Here is a 19,905-nt window from a genome sequence, read left to right as displayed (position 1 = left end):
GCAACAAGCTAATTCAGAAGCTAGCAGTATATGGCTTTCTAAAGAATCACAGTATTTTGAATATAGTTTGTTACAAGGAAGAGTTTTTAAAAATGTTTGAACTCTTCTGTCCTGGGATGGAGAATAACTCATCTGTCCTATGATGAGGATAACTCTTCTGTCATATGATTGAGGATAACTCTTCTGTCCTATGATGAAGGATACCTCTTCTATCCTATGATGGAGGATAACTCTTCTGTCCTGTGATGAAAGATAACTCTTCTATCCTATGATGGAGAATAACTCTTCTTTCCTATGATGGAGGATAACTCATCTGTCCTATGATGGAGGATAACTCTTCTGTCCTATGATGGAGGATAACTCTTCTGTCCTATGATGGAGAATAACTCTTCTTTTCTATAATGGAGGATAAGTCTTCTATCCTATGATGGAGGATAACTCTTCTGTCCTGTGATGAAAGATAAATCTTCTTTCCTATGATGGAGTATAACACTTCTGTCCTATGATGGAGAATAACTCTTTTGCCCTATGATGGAGGATAACTCTTCTATCCTATGATGGAGGATAACTCTTCTGTCCTGGGATGGAGAATAACTCTTATGTCCTATGATGGAGGATAACTCTTCTGTCCTGTGATGAAAGATAAATCTTCTTTCCTATGATGGAGTATAACACTTCTGTCCTATGATGGAGGATAACTCTTCTGTCCTATGATGAAGGATAACTCTTCTGTGCTATGATGGAGGATAAATCTTCTATCTTATGATGGAGGATAACTCTTCTATCCTATGATGGAGAATAACTCTTCTGTCCTATGATGGAGGATAACTGTTATGTCCTGGTTTTTTTGGTGACTATGTTAACATGGGTCATCATGGACACCATATAAGTGTACCGCGTGTCCTCACATGCTCGCCATGCTTCCGGCATGGTGCCTCGGCACACTAACATAATCTAATTATATGCCCATGTGGATTGTATGAACAAGTTGCTTTTTTTTACACAAAAGTATCATGAGAAACTAATTTCAACCTTTTTCATGTTGACCACTTGACCATGTCAACCTTTTGACCTTGTTGACTTTTTATTTGTCGACCAATAGTTGTCAACCATTTGATTGTCTACCTAGACACTGTAGATCTAATGAACGGATACCATTAATTGTGTACATTTTTCTCCATGTACAAGGTCCCCACATCTCGGTGCAATGACAGATGTTCTCCTGGGTACAGAAAAGCCTCCAATGAAGGATTCCATGTCTGCTGCTATGACTGCGTCCCGTGTTCTGAGGGAGAAATGTCCAATGTGACAGGTAGGGATTTGTTATACACAGGATGAGTAAACATATAACAGTAACTGAAGCTAGAATTCCGGATACATTAGGAGATAAATGTAAATGTTACCTTATATTAACAAAAAAGGGTGGTTGTGATGGAGCCCTACACTCAGACCAAAGAGCATACAATATATTTCATAAAAATCTAAACATAATTTAATCTGATACATAAATATAACAGTTTGATATGGTACCTCAAATAACATGCAACAACATTTCAATACATTTGAAAATACGATAAAAAAGGATAAAAAATATCAATAAACTGGATTCAATTGAATTTTAATGTCCAATAAACTTCTCTTTTACATAGTAGATGGTTTTTATCACCTCCTCTAACTGTCTGAGGAATTTTGTCTAGACCTAAAATTAATAGGCTTTTGGATCACTCTGATGTTGGGTTTTAAAGTGATGAGATACACTGTGCTTCATATAACTTTTGAGGATATATCGACGGTGCTCCACAAAATGGACATGTAGTGGTCTTGTTGTCTGCCCGATATATGGTAAATAACATCCACATTTTAGTAAATAAATAATATGATCCAAATCATAATTCATGAATGATTTGAAGATATATGTAATTGATGTGCTTCATCTTGGTATACAGTATATGAGCAAATGTGAAAAATCCAGTCAGTCTTTCAATCAGCCATGAATTTTGTACATGTGTTTAAGCACATGATCTAGAAAAGGGATGCTACCATAACAACCAGAGGCGCATCAGCATCATGGCACCTTGCCGGTCACGTGTTGTGGAACATGTGTTCTGGAAGAGGAGATGTCACCTAGAAACCAGAGACACACAGCCTGTGGTCGATGGTGACCTCATCCGCACCCCACGATACTGGGGCTCCCTGATCAATCAGTGTGGTGGAAGCAGTGCCCCCTGAAGCCATGGAGACTATATGATACCGCTTGTCACCAGACTCTTGGCAATTATTAGTTAAATAGTGCGGCCAATGGAAGCGTTCTTACAGTATTTCAGGGTCATGTGACCAAACTATTCACAGAGAGTGGCAATTAAAATGTATAAAACAGATGTGTATGGATATTTATTGAGAAATAAAATATATATTTTGTATAGATACAGTAAAATAAACTCTTTAGGACTGCCTCATTGTCAGTATAGCGGAAAATAAATGTTTTGTTTGACGGTTCCTTTGATTTTAATAAATTTAATAAAGTTCACATGCGATTTGCCTCTACAATCTCTACAATTAGTGGAGAGGTATATATTGAGCTGCTTTGAATTCAAACATCATACTTGCTCCTGAGGAAGCCGGGTACATATCTGGGGAAACGCGTTGAGCCATATAAATCACCACCTTAAACCTGTACCATCACGATCTGATCCATGTAACAGCATCCTGAAATCTAGAGCACCACAAAGAACTGGTAATACAAGCACTTTTGGGACATTCAGCATTGTTTCTAATATGACCAGGACACCAAGTGGTTTGCCATCAGGACCCGTGAGCTTTTGAAATCATAAAGCACTTTGGGTTTTCTGGAGATCAAATTGCACCAACTGGGACATCAGCTATATCCCTAGTTTCTCCAGACCACATATAATGGATCATCGTGGCATGGTAACATAACGCTCTCCTTCTTTTCAGTTGGAAAAATTCAGACTTTATTGAAAAAATTCAGTCACTCAGCAGCACAAGTCATACATATAGTTATGTCATTGTTATTATTATGTTTTATATTTTTTTTTATTTATAATATTTGTTTTATAATAAAATGTAATATTATTGTGAACTGTCTTAATACTATTTTCATAGCCAGCGCTGGCAAATATTATTACCAGCCCTTTAAAAAAAAAAAATCCACAGGGAAATATAGTGTATTATGGATTCTGCTCAGGAATATTTCCCTGCGGTTTAAGTCTCAGGAGGATCTTTTTCATGCCTCACCGATCACTCAGGGGACTCCAGCTGAGCCGACGTTGAACCTCCTGGACTGTTTTCTAGGAGACTGAAAATATTTTTTACATTTCTGGGAAAGGAGATGTGAGATAGGGCAAGTGCTGCCATTTCTGGCCCTAGTATTGGTCTTTCCTCTGGGGATCCTGACTAGCCCTTGCAGGTAGGTCTCTTCAGGATCTTTCCAGAGGAGAAGACACGGAGGCAAAATTTAGGGCTTTTTTTGTATTGTGACAGGAAGGGACATTTTGCCCATTTATGTACTAATAAGCAGGGAAACTCTCTGACCAAGTGAATTTTGAGGAGGTCCAATTAGGCCACCAATTTGTATCCTCACATAATTCTCTGTTAGTTCCTGCCCATACTGTATCTCAATTGATGGTTGCAATTCCTCATTACAGGCATTTATTGACAGTGGCGCAGCTGGTAATTTCCTTGATATTTTCCTGGCATAGACTTTGAAAATTCCTCAGCTCAAACTTACCTCTGTTATCACTATGTGAGGTCTTGATGGTAATCCCCTTTCTAATGAGTTAATTACTCAATAGACTCCTCTCCTTCACCTACACTTAGGTGCTCTGCATTACGAGACGATAGTGTTATTTTTTACTTGTTGTGCAGCTGTACCATTAGTCCTGGGTCATCCTTGGCTCAAAGACCATAATCTCTCCAAATGTATTTTGCCTCCTGTCCATATTTGCATAGCAGTTTCATAGAATGTTCCCTTAGCTTACTCAGAGTTCTCAGATGTATTTTCCAGAGGAAAGGCTGATATACTACAACCTCATTACCTCTATGATTGCGTAAAAAAGCTGTCAGTTGGACGGCGAAACATGTCAGGGAGCACCTGCTGATTTTATTGGGCATCCTTGGTCTGATTTCAACCCTCCCTCCTAACCAATTTGGAGACCAATTTCACCTTTGCAATACTTGGGCTAAAAAGCTGTTACACCAATTCGGGATACCACCACCTGTACACTGAGGATTACAGTTCCGCATCATTGCTGAGGATTCCCCAGATTCCAAACAGGGGCTTTATTTCTTCTTCCAGCATGAAAACAATCCGGCAAGGTTTATGGGCCCATCTACAAATGGAGAGAGCCTCCCTCTTGCTGACAAATCGCAAGATTGTCTCCACTGGCGATCCGCCAGCGGCGAGGCGCTCTATCTGACTATCTGACTGAGATATGCACGACTCATTTTCCGGGCGGCGGGGCGACGGGAACCCTGTCCATCTCCGCTTCAGGGAGATGTACAGGGTTAGGTGGGACAGCGGGGAGGCGGCGGAGACCCCGGGTGACCACCGACAAGCTGGCGAGGACCCGGGGGAAGCGCCGTCGGAAGGGGACGCGCGCGCATGAGATGCGCGCGCGTCCCGTTTCGCAGAACAGATGGCGGCGATGGTGGCTGGTGGGGGATGACGGATGGCGAATCTTCCGCCATCCCCTGCAAGAGCGAGGCCCGCTCCATCTGTATCTCACAGCTCTATATGGACTGACCCAAGGACATTCCTACACCTGTCTCCTTACTCCAAGGGTTACAAACGGGACTTCAGACCAAATAAGTATCAGACCCAGACTAATTAGTAATGTACAATTTTAATATATAGATTATTCTTTATTCTTTGCAATTGTGTAATATATGTGTCAATCATTATATGCCATATCCAGTGCAACTGCACGCAATTATAATAATTTTTTAATTACCATATTAAATATGTCACGCTTTTAAAAGCACCAGCTGCAGAGTAACTTAGGCTGGGTGCTTTAACGTAAGGGGGTTGCATCCACGACAGAAGGGAGTGAAACAAATAGGATAAAATTAATTTGGCTTAATAAAGGTATTGTAAGACAATGATACTGATGGCACAAATGATATATGGCAGATATGCAAATATAAAGTCCATAGTGCAATATGTTACTGCAGAATGTGATGATGCTTGGTACTTGAAAGAATATTGGGTACTTATGTATTATCTGGGCTCCCATGTTAAATGCACCCCAATTTTTCATACCCCTACTATCCAACTACGCATGGAGTTTATTTTAAATAGTGTGGCGAGCACAGCGAGCCACCGTGCCCGAAGCGTGGCGAGCGGACGCGGTCTCAAAAGAAAAACGGGAGCCCAGATATTACATAAGTACCGAATATTGTAATATTGCCTGAAGAGTTGAAGAATAAATAAAAGGATTGGATTGGATAATTGAAGATTGGATGATTGGTTGAAGATGGGATGACTGTATTGAGGATTGGAAGATTGGATTAAAGATTAGAAGATTGGATTAAGGATTGGATGATTGGATTGAAGGTTGGATGATTGGATTGAGGATTGGATGATTGGATTGAAAATTGGATGATTGGATTGAAGATTGGATGAGTGGATTGAAGATTGGATGATTGGATTGAAGATTGGATGGTTGGATTGAGAATTGGATGATCGGATTGAATTTTGGATGATTGGATTGAAGATTGGATGAGTGGATTGAAGATTGGATGATTGGATTGAAGATTGGATGGTTGGATTGAGAATTGGATGATTGGATTGAAGATGGGAAGATTGGATTGAAGATTGGAGGATAAACAAATAATGAAGATAATGAATGAAGAAGACTTGTCCTTGCTGAGTGAGATTGTAGCTGCAGACAGAGGTGACCGTGGAAATAACCATCGGGAATGTGAAGCAAGGTGAGACCCCTTTGGAGGGCTAACCTTGCTGGATTCTCATTGGTGGCAAAGGAGTCCGTGGCACTTGGAGCAGTTGACGATCAGCAGGATGACTTCCTTGAAGACGCTCAGGATTGTAGTGGAAAACTACAGAGCCAGACCGGAGCAATGATGCTTAGGGATAGACATCATTGTACTGACTGCCGGTCTCACCCGGCCAGTCAGTACTTAACAGGTGGACTGTGCAGCGATAGGTCAGGCAATTTGACAGGGGAGGCGGAGCTGCACAGGAGAGGCTGAGGGAACCAACAAGATGGCGCCCACCAGAGAGGGCGACATATTTCAGCCGGCCTGGATTATATGCAGCTGCGCAAACGCCGGCTTTCAGTCAGAGAGCTAACCAGGCACAAACACACATGGCGGCACGCCACTCATACCCTGCATGGAACCAGAGCACACGGCGCCGGTGTCACCACACTGTGATAGCGCGGACTCATGTACCCCACTGGAGCCAGGGACATAAGCAGAGGTTAGTGCCATGGTCTTATAATTGCAGCTAGAGAGCCTAGGGCCTGAGTACAGCACAGGGGATTTGGGTAAACGCCATGGTGGATGTGACAAAATATTTTTCATGTTTACATATATTTATTGTAACCAATTATTCATGTTGTAGCGCTCCACCTCTTCCTTTCCCCTTCACGGAGACTTTTCTTAGGGGTTTGACACCCCCTAGTAGGCGCAGCTTGACAAAACCACCCTAATAGGCGCCCTTCTAACTTTAGGCCATAAGGCTAACAGTTACCCCCCTTTTTTTGTTACTACGAATATCTTGTCATGCCTTTTGGTCTTTCTAATGCCCCCAGTATTTCAGGACCATTTTAATTATGTTTTATGAGTCTACCTATAGTAGATGATATTTTTATTTAATCAGAGGCCCTTGAACAGTATTGCTCCCATGTCAGACAGGTTCTTTTCAAGTTGCGGGAAAATAATATTTACACAAAACTTGAGAAATGTGACTTTGAGTTACCTGAGTTATCATTCCTAGGATAATGTAAAAAGGGTTTTCATTGGATCCAAAGAAGCTGCAGGCCATCCTCCATTGGTCTAAGCCCAATAACCTGAAGGTTACAGAGGTTCTTGGGATTTGCCAATTATAACAGAGGCTTCATTCAGTCTTTTTCAGATTTGGTCTCTACTATTGTGACTCTGACAAAAGAAGGGGGAAGATCCATCCAAATGGTCACCTATAGCTGTTCAAGCCTTTCAAGCCCTGAAACAGGCATTTGTGTCAGCACCCATCTTGAGACACCCTAATACACAGTTGCCATTGATCATCAAATTAAACACCTTGGAAATGGGAGTGGGTGCAGTTCTTTCTCAGGAAGATCATCAGTCTACTAAGCTCCATCCATGTGCTTTCCAGTCCAAAAGGTTCTCCCCAGCTGAGATTAATTATGATGTAGGAAACAGAGTTGATGGCAATCATATGGGCATTCAAAGAGTAGAGGCATTGTTTGGAAGGAGCACCGGATTCACAGACCATAAAAAACTTGCAATATATTGAGTCGGCTAAGCATCTGAATTTACACCAGGCACGTTGGACTTGTTTTTCACTCACTTCAATTTCATAATTACCTACAGGCCTGGTTCCAAAAATACTAAAGCTGATGCACTCTCCCATTGTTTCCTACCAGTCCATGGTGTCAAGTCCCCAGGAACTTCCATTATTCCTAAAACCTCTATCCGGGCAGGTGTCTCACAAACCCTTCATGCACTTTATCAATGTTAAACTGCATTTTCACTTTTCAGCCCACCTTTGCAATTCATTTAATTCACTTTGTATTATTGCCACATCCTCTCCTGAGTTAATTTCCTTACTCAATTTTTTGTCATCCGCAAACATTGAAATTTTACTCACTATGTCACTTCCAGTATCATTAATGAATATATTAAATAAGGTGGGTCCCAATATTGAACCATGCGGGGCTCCACTTACACCAGCAGGAATGTATGCCAGTTACCACGACTGTGCAACCAGTTTTTAATCCAATTACAAATTGTATCTCCTAACCCTAAATTACCTAAATTACCTAATTTCATTAATAACCTTTTATGATCTTTAGTGAATTCAAGCAGTATTACATCAACAGATTTCCCTAAATCGAGCTCCCTACTGACTTCCTCATAGAAGCTTCAGATGGAGCGCCTCTCATTCATCCTACCTATGGCGATTGTACCGCCAATCCACCATGGCAGAACACAGCGAAAGGTGTCACAATACATTTTAACAGCTTGGCGATTGGCAGTGGCGTTACCAGATGAGTGCAATACCAGTGATCATCCACCAGATGTCACTTTTTGAAACCTTCACTGCGCATGCGTGAAATGTGCGCTGCACAGCTTTAGAGTAAGAAACCGTATTGCGTGTGCATGAAGTGACTACAGTATTAAAAAGCTCTGTAGCGCAAGAACTACTTTGCTACTACTGTACTGTACTGTCCAGTAAGCAGTACTGTATAAAGACACTAATAAATACAATTACATTGAGTGCGTATCATTACACTATTTTATAACTTGCTATGTGCACGGACGCTAATACATCTCATTGGTTTGGTCGAATAGCTCTAGGATGCATCTCAGTGGAAGCTCTGGCTGCTCTTATCAGATGTGTAGGCTAGTGGATAAGCACGCCTCTCTGCAGGTTGTACAGCACAGTATGGCTGAGTTCGATTCATAAAGGGACCATTTTTTTCAACACATCTACAGTACAGTAGGTCAGTTACAGTGTACAGTACTTAATACACAACAAATCCTGCTTTCCTATACAGTATACAGTAGATTTCCGTGCATGTGCATGGCATGGATGCTAATGCATCTCATTGTTTTGGTTTTCGCTATTCACTGGCTTGCAGGATGCAATGCTTGCATGACACACAAGGGTGCGCCATTTTAGTCTCTCCATATTCTGCACTACACTAGTACAGTAGTACTCTCAGTACAAGTAGTACTTGTAGTTCTCCCAGAAGAGCTGGGCCCTACAGCCGTGGTGGGACAGACCACTGGCCTCTAACAGGGAAGTGGTGGAGGCCTACCAGGGGGCAAGCCGTGCCATTAGGGAGTGGTTCCAGAGGACAAGGACAGTGAGATCCCTCCAGAGGCGCTGGAGCGACCTTGTCCGGCAGGACCCCCGACTTCTGACGTCCTTAAGGAGAAATAAGTATTGTTCAATACAACAGGGTATTTCCTGTTTGTTGCCATGGGGGATTTCCTATTTGTTTTCAATGTAGTGATTACTTGCTTTTTGCCATGGGTCCACACCATGCTCTTGGCATGGGGTCATTACATGCCTGTTACCATGGGGTCACTACGTGCTGATTGTCATGTGGTCATTACATGCTTGTTTTCAATGTGGTGATTACATGCTCATTGCCATGGTGGATTTCCTATTTGTTTTCAATGTGGTCATCACATGCTTGTTGCCATGGGGTGATTGCATGCTTGTTGCCATGGGGTCACTACATGCTTCTTGGCAAGGGGTCATTTCATGCTTTTTACCATGGGGTCACTGTGTGCTCGTTGTCATGTGGTCATTACATGCTTGTTTTCAATGTTTTCATTACATGCTAGTTGCCACAGGGGATTTCCTATTTGTTTTAAATGTGGTCATTACATGCTTTTTTGCCATGGGTCCACTATGTGCTCCTTGGTATGGGGTCATTACATGCTTGTTACCATGGGGTCACTATGTGCTCATTGCCATGTGGCCATTACATGCTTGTTTTCAATGTGGTCATCACATTTTTGTTGTCACAGGGGATTTCCTACAGTATTTGCTTTCAATGTGGTCATTACATGCTTGTTGCCACAGGGTGATTGCATGCTTGTTGCCATGTGGTCAATACATGCTCATTGCCATGTGGTATTTGCATGCATGTTGACATGGGTTGATTAAATGTGATTACTGGGGCACATTGCATTCAGAGGTGCACGCATTATTGTGCCATGGTGTACAATATGCTAAAGGCTTTGTTGTATACAGTACTGTACTACTATAAGCCATTACTGTGGCAGATTTACTGTACCGTACTATATATAGTACTGTATATATATATATATATATATATATATATATATATATATATATATATATATATATATATATATATAGCTATGTGAGGCGGCACTCAGAGACTGCATACGCGTGCAAAAAAACTTTAATCAGGCAACGTTTCGGGGCTGCACCCTTTTCTCAAACCTCTCCAACTTGTAGGAGAGGTTTGAGAACGGGGTGCTGCCCGAAATGTTGCCTGATTAAAGTTTTTTGCACTTTTTTGGATGAGTATGCACTCTCTGAGTGCCAACTAACATAGCTACTGTATATATACAAGGGGACTTTGGTCCAACCTCAGGAAGGTACCAGGGCACATTCACTTTTCATCAGTGATGGAGTGCCAGTTACCAGCACCACTTCTCTCTCTCTCTCTCTCTCTCTCTCTCTATATATATATATATATATATATATATATATATATATGTATATATTTTTTTACAGTTATCCACAGGATGATGCAGCTAGAGAGGCGCCACCTCCATTGTAAGTATTCTTAGCTACTGTATAATACAGAACATTGCAGTGCATACTGTATACAGTAGCCTGCTGTACACAAAGATGGATTTTGACTTTTGAAGATGTGGTGTCATACTGTAACACATACTGTACAGTAGTACTGTACAGTACACTACTGTACTGTACTTTAGAAATATAATTTCAGGGAGATTATATAGTAGTCGGTAATACATAGCCCCATTTGAATGTACTGTACTATACCTCATATTTTTATTTTATTTATTTAACAACTGCATGCAGTAATGTGTGTTACTGTTGGTGGAATCAGGGAGATTGCTAGACTCTTTGGGGAGAGAGGGAGATTGCTGCTACTGTATTTCAGGGAGTCTCCTGCATAATATAGGAGACTACTGTAACTACAGTACAGCATGATCCAGTAATGCTCCTCTGGGAACTTTTCAGATGGGCAGGCAGGGTATCATTATGGGGCCCATTGGAACCTGCTGGTCCCTAGTGTACTGTACAGTAGTTTGTTTTTTAGAAATTTTGGGGCAGATTTCCTGTGTGGCCTGTTTGTTGAATAATGTACTGTAAATGTTACAAAACTAAAGTTTTTTTTTTGCTTTTCCACAGTGCCACCAAATCAACAGACCCGCCACCATTGCAAATGGCAGACCCCCCCAAATGTGGAGATCCCGGGGCCGAGTGCATCTCGTAAGTCTTTGCTTGCTATGGGGAATAATGTTTTTGATATAGATGTAGCCCCTGTCATCTTTGCTCGCACGTCCCAATCCTTTTTGGTGGCTGGGCAGCGGCATCCTGCTCATCTCTGCTCCAGGGAGATTGGCAGGGTTAGGGGGGGATCGGGGAAGCGAGGGGGAACGGCAGCGGCGGGGACGTGGGGGACTCCGTTGCCATGGGGTGCGCATGCATCTTGTGAATGTGTCTCCAGTGGGAGCTGGTGGCTGGAGGGGGCTGGCAAAAATGTTGCCAGCCCCTGCTTGGATGAGCCAGGCTCCATCTGTTACTGTGGGGGTGCCAATATGTTTTATAATTTTCACACAGTGCCGGCAAATCAGCAGACCCCCCCTGTCGGGATGGGGCTGAACAAGCCCCTTCAGCACCACCAGCTGTTGCAGTCCCTGGAACCACCCAACCAAGGCCGTCAACAGCTGGTAAGCACTGTACTCTAAGCACTGTACTCTCTGATTTTGTCCTCGCTGGGACAGGGTGACGCATAGACAACTGGGACAATGACAGGATCCAGGTGCTACACAGTCCATATGACCCTCTCTCCTCCCAGCACGGCGAACCTGACACAGCGGCACGCTGCGGACAGAAAAGATTTCTGTGACCATAATTGCGCATGGAATGGCACAAAAAAGGTTTTATTGGCACAGGTTATTTTATGTACATTATGTCTAGTTTTATTAAATATAGCTTTCAAAAATATTCCAATAAAAGAAAAAAAAGAAAAGAAAATTGACACTGTAGTCGAACACGGGTTTCTAGCATGCAGAGCGGTGCAGTTATCCACTACCCTACGCCACCTGGTGATGTGTGTAGTCTGTAGAGTGCTCCCATTCAGAGGCAGTCGTAGCGCTGTTAGAGAAACCTGAGTCACGGGAGTGTCTCAGACACTAACATTGTGGATTAGGTAATGTAATCAGCTCAAGTCAACTCCCGCCTCCCCTCCCCCTCCCTGGAAGACTTTTCACTGATAAAGCAATGCATGATGCTGATTCAATTCATCTGGCTCAGGGAAGGAGCAATAGTAGTACCAACACCATGTGCAAAATGCGTAATACAGTTCTAAAGCACACGCTGTGGTTCCTACACATGTAATCGCACAAAAAAGGTTTTATGGAAACAGGTTATTTTACGTACATTATGTCTAGTTTTATTAAAAATAACTTTCAAAAATATTCCAATAAAATAAAAAAAATTGACACTGTAATCGAACACGGTTTCCAGCATGCAGAGCGGTGCAGTTATCCACTACCCTACGCCACCTGGTGATGTGTACAGTCTGTAGAGTGCTCCCATTCAGCTGCAGTCGTAGCGCTGTTGAAGAAACACTAGTTCTACACTACTTCCCTGTCCCAATGTTCTACACTACTTCCCTGTCCCAATGTTCTACACTACTTCTCTGTCCCAATGTTCTACACTACTTCCCTGTCCCAATGTTCTACACTACTTCCCTGTCCCAATGTTCTACACTACTTCTCTGTCCCAATGTTCTACACTACTTCCCTGTCCCAATGTTCTACACTACTTTCCTGTCCCAATGTTCTACACTACTTCCCTGTCCTAATGTTCTACACTACTTCCCTGTCCCAATGTTCATGTGTTCAAAATATTCAACATTGGCTACGTTAACGTGAAGGTTACTATTTGCCTAGGGGACCGTGACACTACACAGCCGATTTGCTTGTATTGTACAGTACAGTTGGAGCCGCAGAGAAGTTCACGGGGATAAGACACACAAGCATTTCATACGGTAGTACGTGTACACGCACTACACTTAGTGAATGGCGGGGTTCCATCGGAATATCAATCCATTGCTAGATTGGTGGAGCATTAGCCGTCCAGCGGTGGCGATTTGTATTGCATGGCGAGTATCACCGCCCCTTGGCGGACAGGAGCGCAAGAAAAAAATGGAATTGCCAAAACCTTTGCCACGGCGAGCTGGCTGCAATAATGAGAGGTGCTTCATCTGTAATTAAATTAGTGTGACATGATGTATTTTTGACGAACCCATGCTGAGCCTTACTTATCACTTTCTCCTGTTCTAAGACATTTTGGATACTATCTCTTATTATTCCTTCTAATATTTTCCCCACAATGGATGTAAGGCTGACTGGTCAAGGGTTAGTTTTGCTACCTTTCTTCCATATTGGTACTATTGCGCCAGTCCCTTGGTACCGTCCCCGAGTTTATTGAACCTCGAATATCAGATATAATGGTAGTGCTATGACAGAACTCAATTCTTTTAGTATCCTAGGGTGTATTTCATCCAAGCCAGGAGATTTGTTACTATTTAGGTTCTGTAATCTATTTTTGACTATTTCCTCACTCAAACATACAGTTTGGGAGCAATCAAGAGCCGAGCATTTAATCTGTGGGAGATCTTCTGAAGATTCCTGCCTTGTAAATACTGAGGCATAAAATTAATTGAATAATTCTGCATTTTCATTTCCTTGTATTACCAGGGTACTCTGCTTATTTTTTATTGGGCCAATATTTTCCTTGCTTAACCATTTCCCGTTTATGTAACTGTAGAATTTTTTGGGATTAGATTTGCTATCTGCCGCTATTCTACATTCAGTCTCTGATTTAGCCATCTTGATTGTATTTTAAAATTTCTTATTACATTCTTTATATGCGGCAAATGATTTGGGTGTCCCATCTTGTTTAAACGCTTTGAACGCCCTCATTTTTTTAGCTACTGTATTTCAAATTTGACTTTGCTGTTAAGCCACATAGGTTTCCTTTTGACATTTGTTCTTTTATTTACTCTAGGAATAAATGTATCAGTGCCCTCCAGCAGTATTTTTTTTAAAGTTTGCCACCTTATAGTAGTATCCATTTTCAAAAATAAAGAAGAAAGGGTACTTGTTTCCTAGTACGGCCACAACGATCATGATCGTGGGCATCGTGAGGAAAAATCGGGGGCACCGATTTTCCCATTGAAATGCATTGAAAACAGTCAATATCGTGTCGGTGTCGGTCGCGTCGTATGCGGCTAAAAAAGGCTTAAATGGTCCAGACGCGATGCCCGCGATTTCCCCATAGGGAACAATGTTAAATGACTCAATTTACCCGCGATGCCCCCGATTTCCCATAGGAATCAATGTTAAATGGCTCAATTTACCCAAATCATCATAGGGAACAATGGTAAATGGGCCAAAAAACCCCCAAAACACCCCTGAACAGTGAAATGTCCCCCCAAAAGTAGTTGACGCCACCCCACGATCAACGCGAACCTGAAGCGTGGCGAGCGCAGCGAGCACGCGAGGGGCGGCGGTACGCGTCCTCCGACCTTTTCATACTTCCACTATCCACGTCGGCGTGGAGTTGAGAATAGAATAGTGTGGCGAGCGCAGCGAGCCACCGAGCTCGAAGCGTGGCGAGCGGATGCGGATACCTGTGAAGCCTGCGAAGGGACGCGTTTACCTGTGAAGGTATCCGCGTCCCCTGGCGGGGCTCGCTGCGCTCGCCACGCTTCGGGCTCGGTGGCTCGCTGCGCTCGCCACACTATTCTGTTCTCAACTCCACGCCGACGTGGATAGTGGGGGTATGAAAAGGTCGGAGGACGCGTACCGCCGCCCCTCGCCACGCTTCGGGTTCGCGATGATCGTGGGGTGGCGTCAACTACTTTTGGGGGGACATTTCACGGTTCAGGAGTGTTTTTTAGGTTTTCTGGCCCATTTACCATTGTTCCTTATGATGATTTGGTTAAATTGAGCCATTTAACATTGATTCCTATGGGAAATCGGGGGCATCGCGGGTACATTGAGGCATTTAACATTGTTCCCTATGGGGAAATCGGGGGCATCGCGTCTGGACCATTTAAGCCTTTTTTAGCCGCATACGACGCGACCGACACAATATTGACTGTTTTCAATGCATTTCAATGGGAAAATCGGGGGCATCGCGTCTGCAATTGTGGCCGTGCTAGGAAACAAGTACCGAAGAAAGTTCATATATACTCTTTAGCCAAACATTTTCAATATTTTTCTAGTTTTAGTAATTCATCCATAATATTAATTACATTTCTCAAAAGGAAGCAGCATTTATATTTCCTTAATATGTTGTTCAAGTGTGCATATATTATGATGACCCTTCTAACTGAATACCAATGCAAATAAAGGCAAATAAATGTGATCAAAAAATGGGAATACAGATATTGTTAAAAAAGTAATTAGAATCCATAGTTGGAGAAGTGATAGTTTACATGATTTAGATGTCTCAATCTTAGGCAGATTATTTCACATAGAGCCAGAACTTTATATTTGTTAGTATTTTCTTTTAATGGCTGTTATATACTAATATAAAAGAATATCAAAGGATCTGACTACTGTGGATGATACACCAGAGAAAAGTTAGAACCAACAATGGCTGTTAGATCATTTTTGAAGACTTTAGGCATTGCCATAATTTGTTATAGATATATCCATCAAACAAGAGGAGGGGGGAAGGGGATGGAGAGGGAAGCAGGGGGAAAAGAAGGGGGAGGGGAAATGGGGGGAGGGGAAAAGAAGGAGGAGGGGAAAGGGGGGAGGGGAAAGGGGCACCTGACCCACAAAAAAGAAGAAAAGAAAAGAAATAAGGAAAGAGAGCAAGAGGACATCTCAGCTACTTTCAAATCCTACACATCAAAAAGTAGGATTTCTATACATTATTTAATTCGATATTATCATTCGGACCATCTGGTGCCCAATGAAAATGTCCAAAAGGCCTCTCGAGTACATAATCTATCATATCGGTCCCCACTTCTAGATGTTTGGTCCACATGTTCTATCCCTTGTAGACTCAAAACACATGGGTCCCCATTATGTTTGTATTTAATGTGTTTAGATCAGTGTTTTTCAACCACTGTGCCGTGGCACACTAGTGTGCCTTGAGCTGTTCTCAAGTGTGCCCCCAGATCTGGAGATGCCCAAACTAGTTTATAGCCACCACCAGTTCAACTGTTATTTGCTGGTCTCTTTATTCATGTAAATGGCCAATATATTTTATTTTTGTTACCTGTGGGGACCAGTGTGGTTGTTTTTTATATGGGGGCCAATAGGTTTGCTTTTTTTTCCTTTAAGGGGAATGTGTTTTGCCCTGTGGGGATCTCATGGTGTGCCTTGGCAATTTTAAAATCTTATTTAGTGTGCCGCAAGGTAAAAAGGTTGAAAATCACTGGTTTAGATAGTGAGTGAGTTAATACTCCCTTCAATATATTTCTTCTGTGCTCGAGAAACCTTGTGTTCAAGGTACGAATAGTTTGGACCACATATTGGGATCCACACACACACATGTTACTAGATAAACAACATATGTGGTTTGGCAGTTAATATAACTCTTTATCTTGCACAATGTCCCTGAATATGTTGAGCTGAAGCAAGTATTGGGTTCTCTAATGTGTTGGCAGGTCATACATTTGCCTTTCTTACATTTACTGCAGCCCTTAGTTTTCTCACTTGTGTCCACTATGATCTCCTTCCTAAAATGACTTGGAGATAACATGTCCCTTAATGTTTTATTCTTTTTGAAGATAATTTTAGGTGTTTCTTCTAAATGTGGAGCCAATAAGTTGTCACATTTAAGTATTGTGTAATTTTTATTTATAATTTCTCTTAATTGATCTGAATATGTATTAAATTTGGAAATAAACAATGGATTTTCCATAGACATTGGTTTTCTAACAGTCTTCGGATCTAGAAGGAAGGTTCTTTCTACCTCCCTGCTTTCTAACTCTACTTTGTCCAGCAGCCATTTTGGATCTCTAGTTCCTCTAGTGTCCAACAAGTGTAAATATTATAGTGCTTCCTATTTATTTACACATGGTTACATGTAATCATCAGCTGACAGTTTCTGAAGCTTGGTCTTCTACTCAGGATGCTGCTGTTGTTGTTGGCACCGCAGTAGTAGCCATTCATAGAGCATTACTTGCTATTATTGCATCTCTATCAGCTTCTACTGTAGCTGTAGCTAAGACAGACATAATAAATGGTCTATAATGGGTGCTGCAGAGGGCAATGTTGTCCTGTTCTAGTTGACCAACCACTACTACCAAACCTTCATCCCCCTGAATAGGTCACGTGCAGGACGTGATTTTTGATGAAGACATTTGAAATATTAAAGTCCTGTGAAATTGATTGGATGTTATTGGTCTAGAGCAGTGGTTCCCAAACTGTGTGCCTAGGCACCCTGGGGTGGCTCAGAACACTTGCAGGTGCCTTGGGTTGGTGGACCAAGATCATTTCATATTATTTATGGCCAATGTATAAGGCAAAACCAGGGCTTGTGGCTGCCAATCATAATATATTTGGACAAACAGAAGAATATCCTGTCCCTCACCAAATAACTGTGACATATATACACAATGTACTTAATTTAATATTTTTTTTTCAGAATTTCTAGATAAGAAGCATTTGTCCTAGGGGTGCCTTGAAAATATTTTGATGCTCTAGCGTGCCGTGATTAAAAAAAGTTTGGGAACAACTGGTCTAGAGTTTGATTTGATGTGGAAGTTAGAGAACATATTTTTGTTAAAGAAATTGGCTACAAAGAAAATGTATTTTCTTTTTTCTTACATATCAGACAGTGAGATCTGCCATAGGTGTCCTGAGGACGAGTGGCCAGATGAGAGAAGAGTGAGATGTGTTCCCAAGACGTACGACTTCCTCTCCTATGAGCAGGACACTGTGGTGCTAATATCTTCAGTAGCAGCTTTATCTTTCTCTGCCGTAACATTATTTATATTAGGGAACTTTATTTATTACTGGGACACCCCAATTGTGAAAGCCAATAACCGGGCTGTGAGCATCATTCTCCTGGTCTCCATCTTGCTAAGCTTCTTCTGTGTGTTCTTGTTCCTTGGCCGGCCGGTGGATATAACTTGCAGGCTAAGACAGACATCATTTGGGATCTTCTTCTCCACAGCTGTCTCTTCTGTACTGGCCAAGACTGTCACTGTCTGCATTGCTTTCAAAGCCACCAAACCCGGCAGTACCTGGAGGAAGTGGGTCACACTCAAAGTGTCTAATTATGTGCTCATTATGTGCTCCTCTGTCCAAGCTCTGATCTGTGGTGTCTGGCTGTCTGTGTCTCCTCCCTACCAGGAATATGACCCTCACACCTACCAGGGAATGATCATCATTAAGTGTAATGAAGGGTCAGTGATTGGGTTTTACACTATGTTGGGGTACATGGGGATCCTGGCCGCTGTGAGCTTTGTTCTGGCTTTCATGGTGAGGACATTACCGGACAGCTTTAATGAGGCCAAGTACATCACCTTCAGCATGCTGCTGTTCTGCAGTGTGTGGGTTGCAATGATCCCAGCCTATCTGAGCACCAAAGGGAAAGACGCGGTGGCTGTGGAGATATTCGCTATACTGGCCTCATGTGCTGGGGTTCTGGGCTGTATATTTCTCCCAAAGCTGTATATCCTGCTTATAAAGCCTGAACTGAACTCCAGTAAAGTTGTGCTGGGAAAGAACAAAGTCTCAATAATTATTTAATGTACTGTAAAAAAAAAATAATGTTAATGGAATTTGTGTTATCAGAATGTTGTTTAAGTCTAATAAATATTATCTCTTAATAATTATTAAGGTGTCTGCTTTGAAGCTAAATAGCCAGTGCCATAACTAGTCTGTGCCAGAAAGATAATATTTCCCCCCTCACCCAATATACAGTAAGAGGTAAGGATTGTGCTTGCTACAATAACAGTTCCAGTACTTCATGGGGAAGAGGCATGGCTACTGAAATGTACTAATTCACATTACACATCACAGTAGACATGACCACCTGACCACACACTAGTGTCTGATATTCACATGACACCACGAATAGTCCACTCATACATGTTATGGGAGTCAGCAGAGCAAATATATATTTTGTGAAACATTACAGCCTCTTATACACAGTGTGTCACAGTAAAGTCCCTCCTCCTCATTCCTCCTCCTCCTCATTCCTCCTCCTCCTCCTCATTCCTCCTCCTCCTCATAGTTCCTACTACTCATCCTCATTCCTCATAAATTCCTAGCAGGTCCTGGTCATGTCTGCTCTACATTCTGCCATTTGTAGTCTAACAGCAGACTGGGAAGCACAGGTGTCCTATACATTAAACAATCCATCATTAATATAGAAATGACTCTAGATGTTGTCCAAAAGTGACTGCAATTTCAAAACAATCCCTGGGACCAGATGGGGTCCATCCATGTCTGCTAATGGAACTGAGCTTGGAATTAGCTAGCCTATTGCATTTGTACCCAATGTATATTTATAAAGGGAAAGAGTATGGATCCAGATAATTATAACCCGGTTAGCCTTACACCGGGTATGGATCATTGGACAGCAACTAGGTCGACAAGAATTAGGTCGACACCACTAGGTCGAACTGCATGAAGGTTGACATGCTGGAAGGTCGACATGGCTGAAGGTCCACATGGGTTAGGTTGACAGGACCTTTAGGTTGACACAAGCATTTGGTTGACATGGGGGAGGGTCGACAGTCAAAAGGTCGACATGGGGGTCTGCACTTTTTTTGTCCCACATTTTGACACAGTTGTCATGGACACTGAAACATAGCACCGTGTCCCCTCGCTGCACTCGGCACACTATTTTATTCTCCCACCATGCCCTAGTGAAATACCACCTGTCGGCACATGTCAGCTCAAAAAAAATGAAAAACT

The 19,905-nt window shown here is 42.2% G+C and overlaps 1 protein-coding gene across 1 annotated transcript; it reads left to right on the top strand.

Moving 5' to 3' along the window:
* The first annotated feature begins 1,179 nt into the window (after positions 1–1,179).
* Positions 1,180–18,732, top strand: LOC146032900 (vomeronasal type-2 receptor 26-like). The gene is made up of 2 exons (XM_083158521.1): positions 1,180–1,312; positions 17,813–18,732. The coding sequence occupies exons 1-2, from the start codon at positions 1,180–1,182 to the stop codon at positions 18,730–18,732; spliced, it is 1,053 nt and encodes a 350-aa protein (XP_083014647.1).
* Positions 18,733–19,905: the final 1,173 nt, after the last annotated feature.

This window comes from Crinia signifera, chromosome 1 (assembly GCF_055691185.1).
Source record: "Crinia signifera chromosome 1, ASM5569118v1, whole genome shotgun sequence".
Taxonomy (NCBI): domain Eukaryota; kingdom Metazoa; phylum Chordata; class Amphibia; order Anura; family Myobatrachidae; genus Crinia; species Crinia signifera.
Note: the sequence above shows the minus strand (reverse complement) of the source record. Positions and strands in the feature narration are given on the sequence as shown.

Coding starts and splice junctions, on each gene's coding strand:
- LOC146032900 (XM_083158521.1), top strand. CDS start 1,180: ATGTACAAGGTCCCCACATCTCGGTGCAATGACAGATGTTCTCCTGGG. Junction 1,313..17,812: donor AGAAATGTCCAATGTGACAG/GTAGGGATTTGT, acceptor CTTACATATCAG/ACAGTGAGATCTGCCATAGG.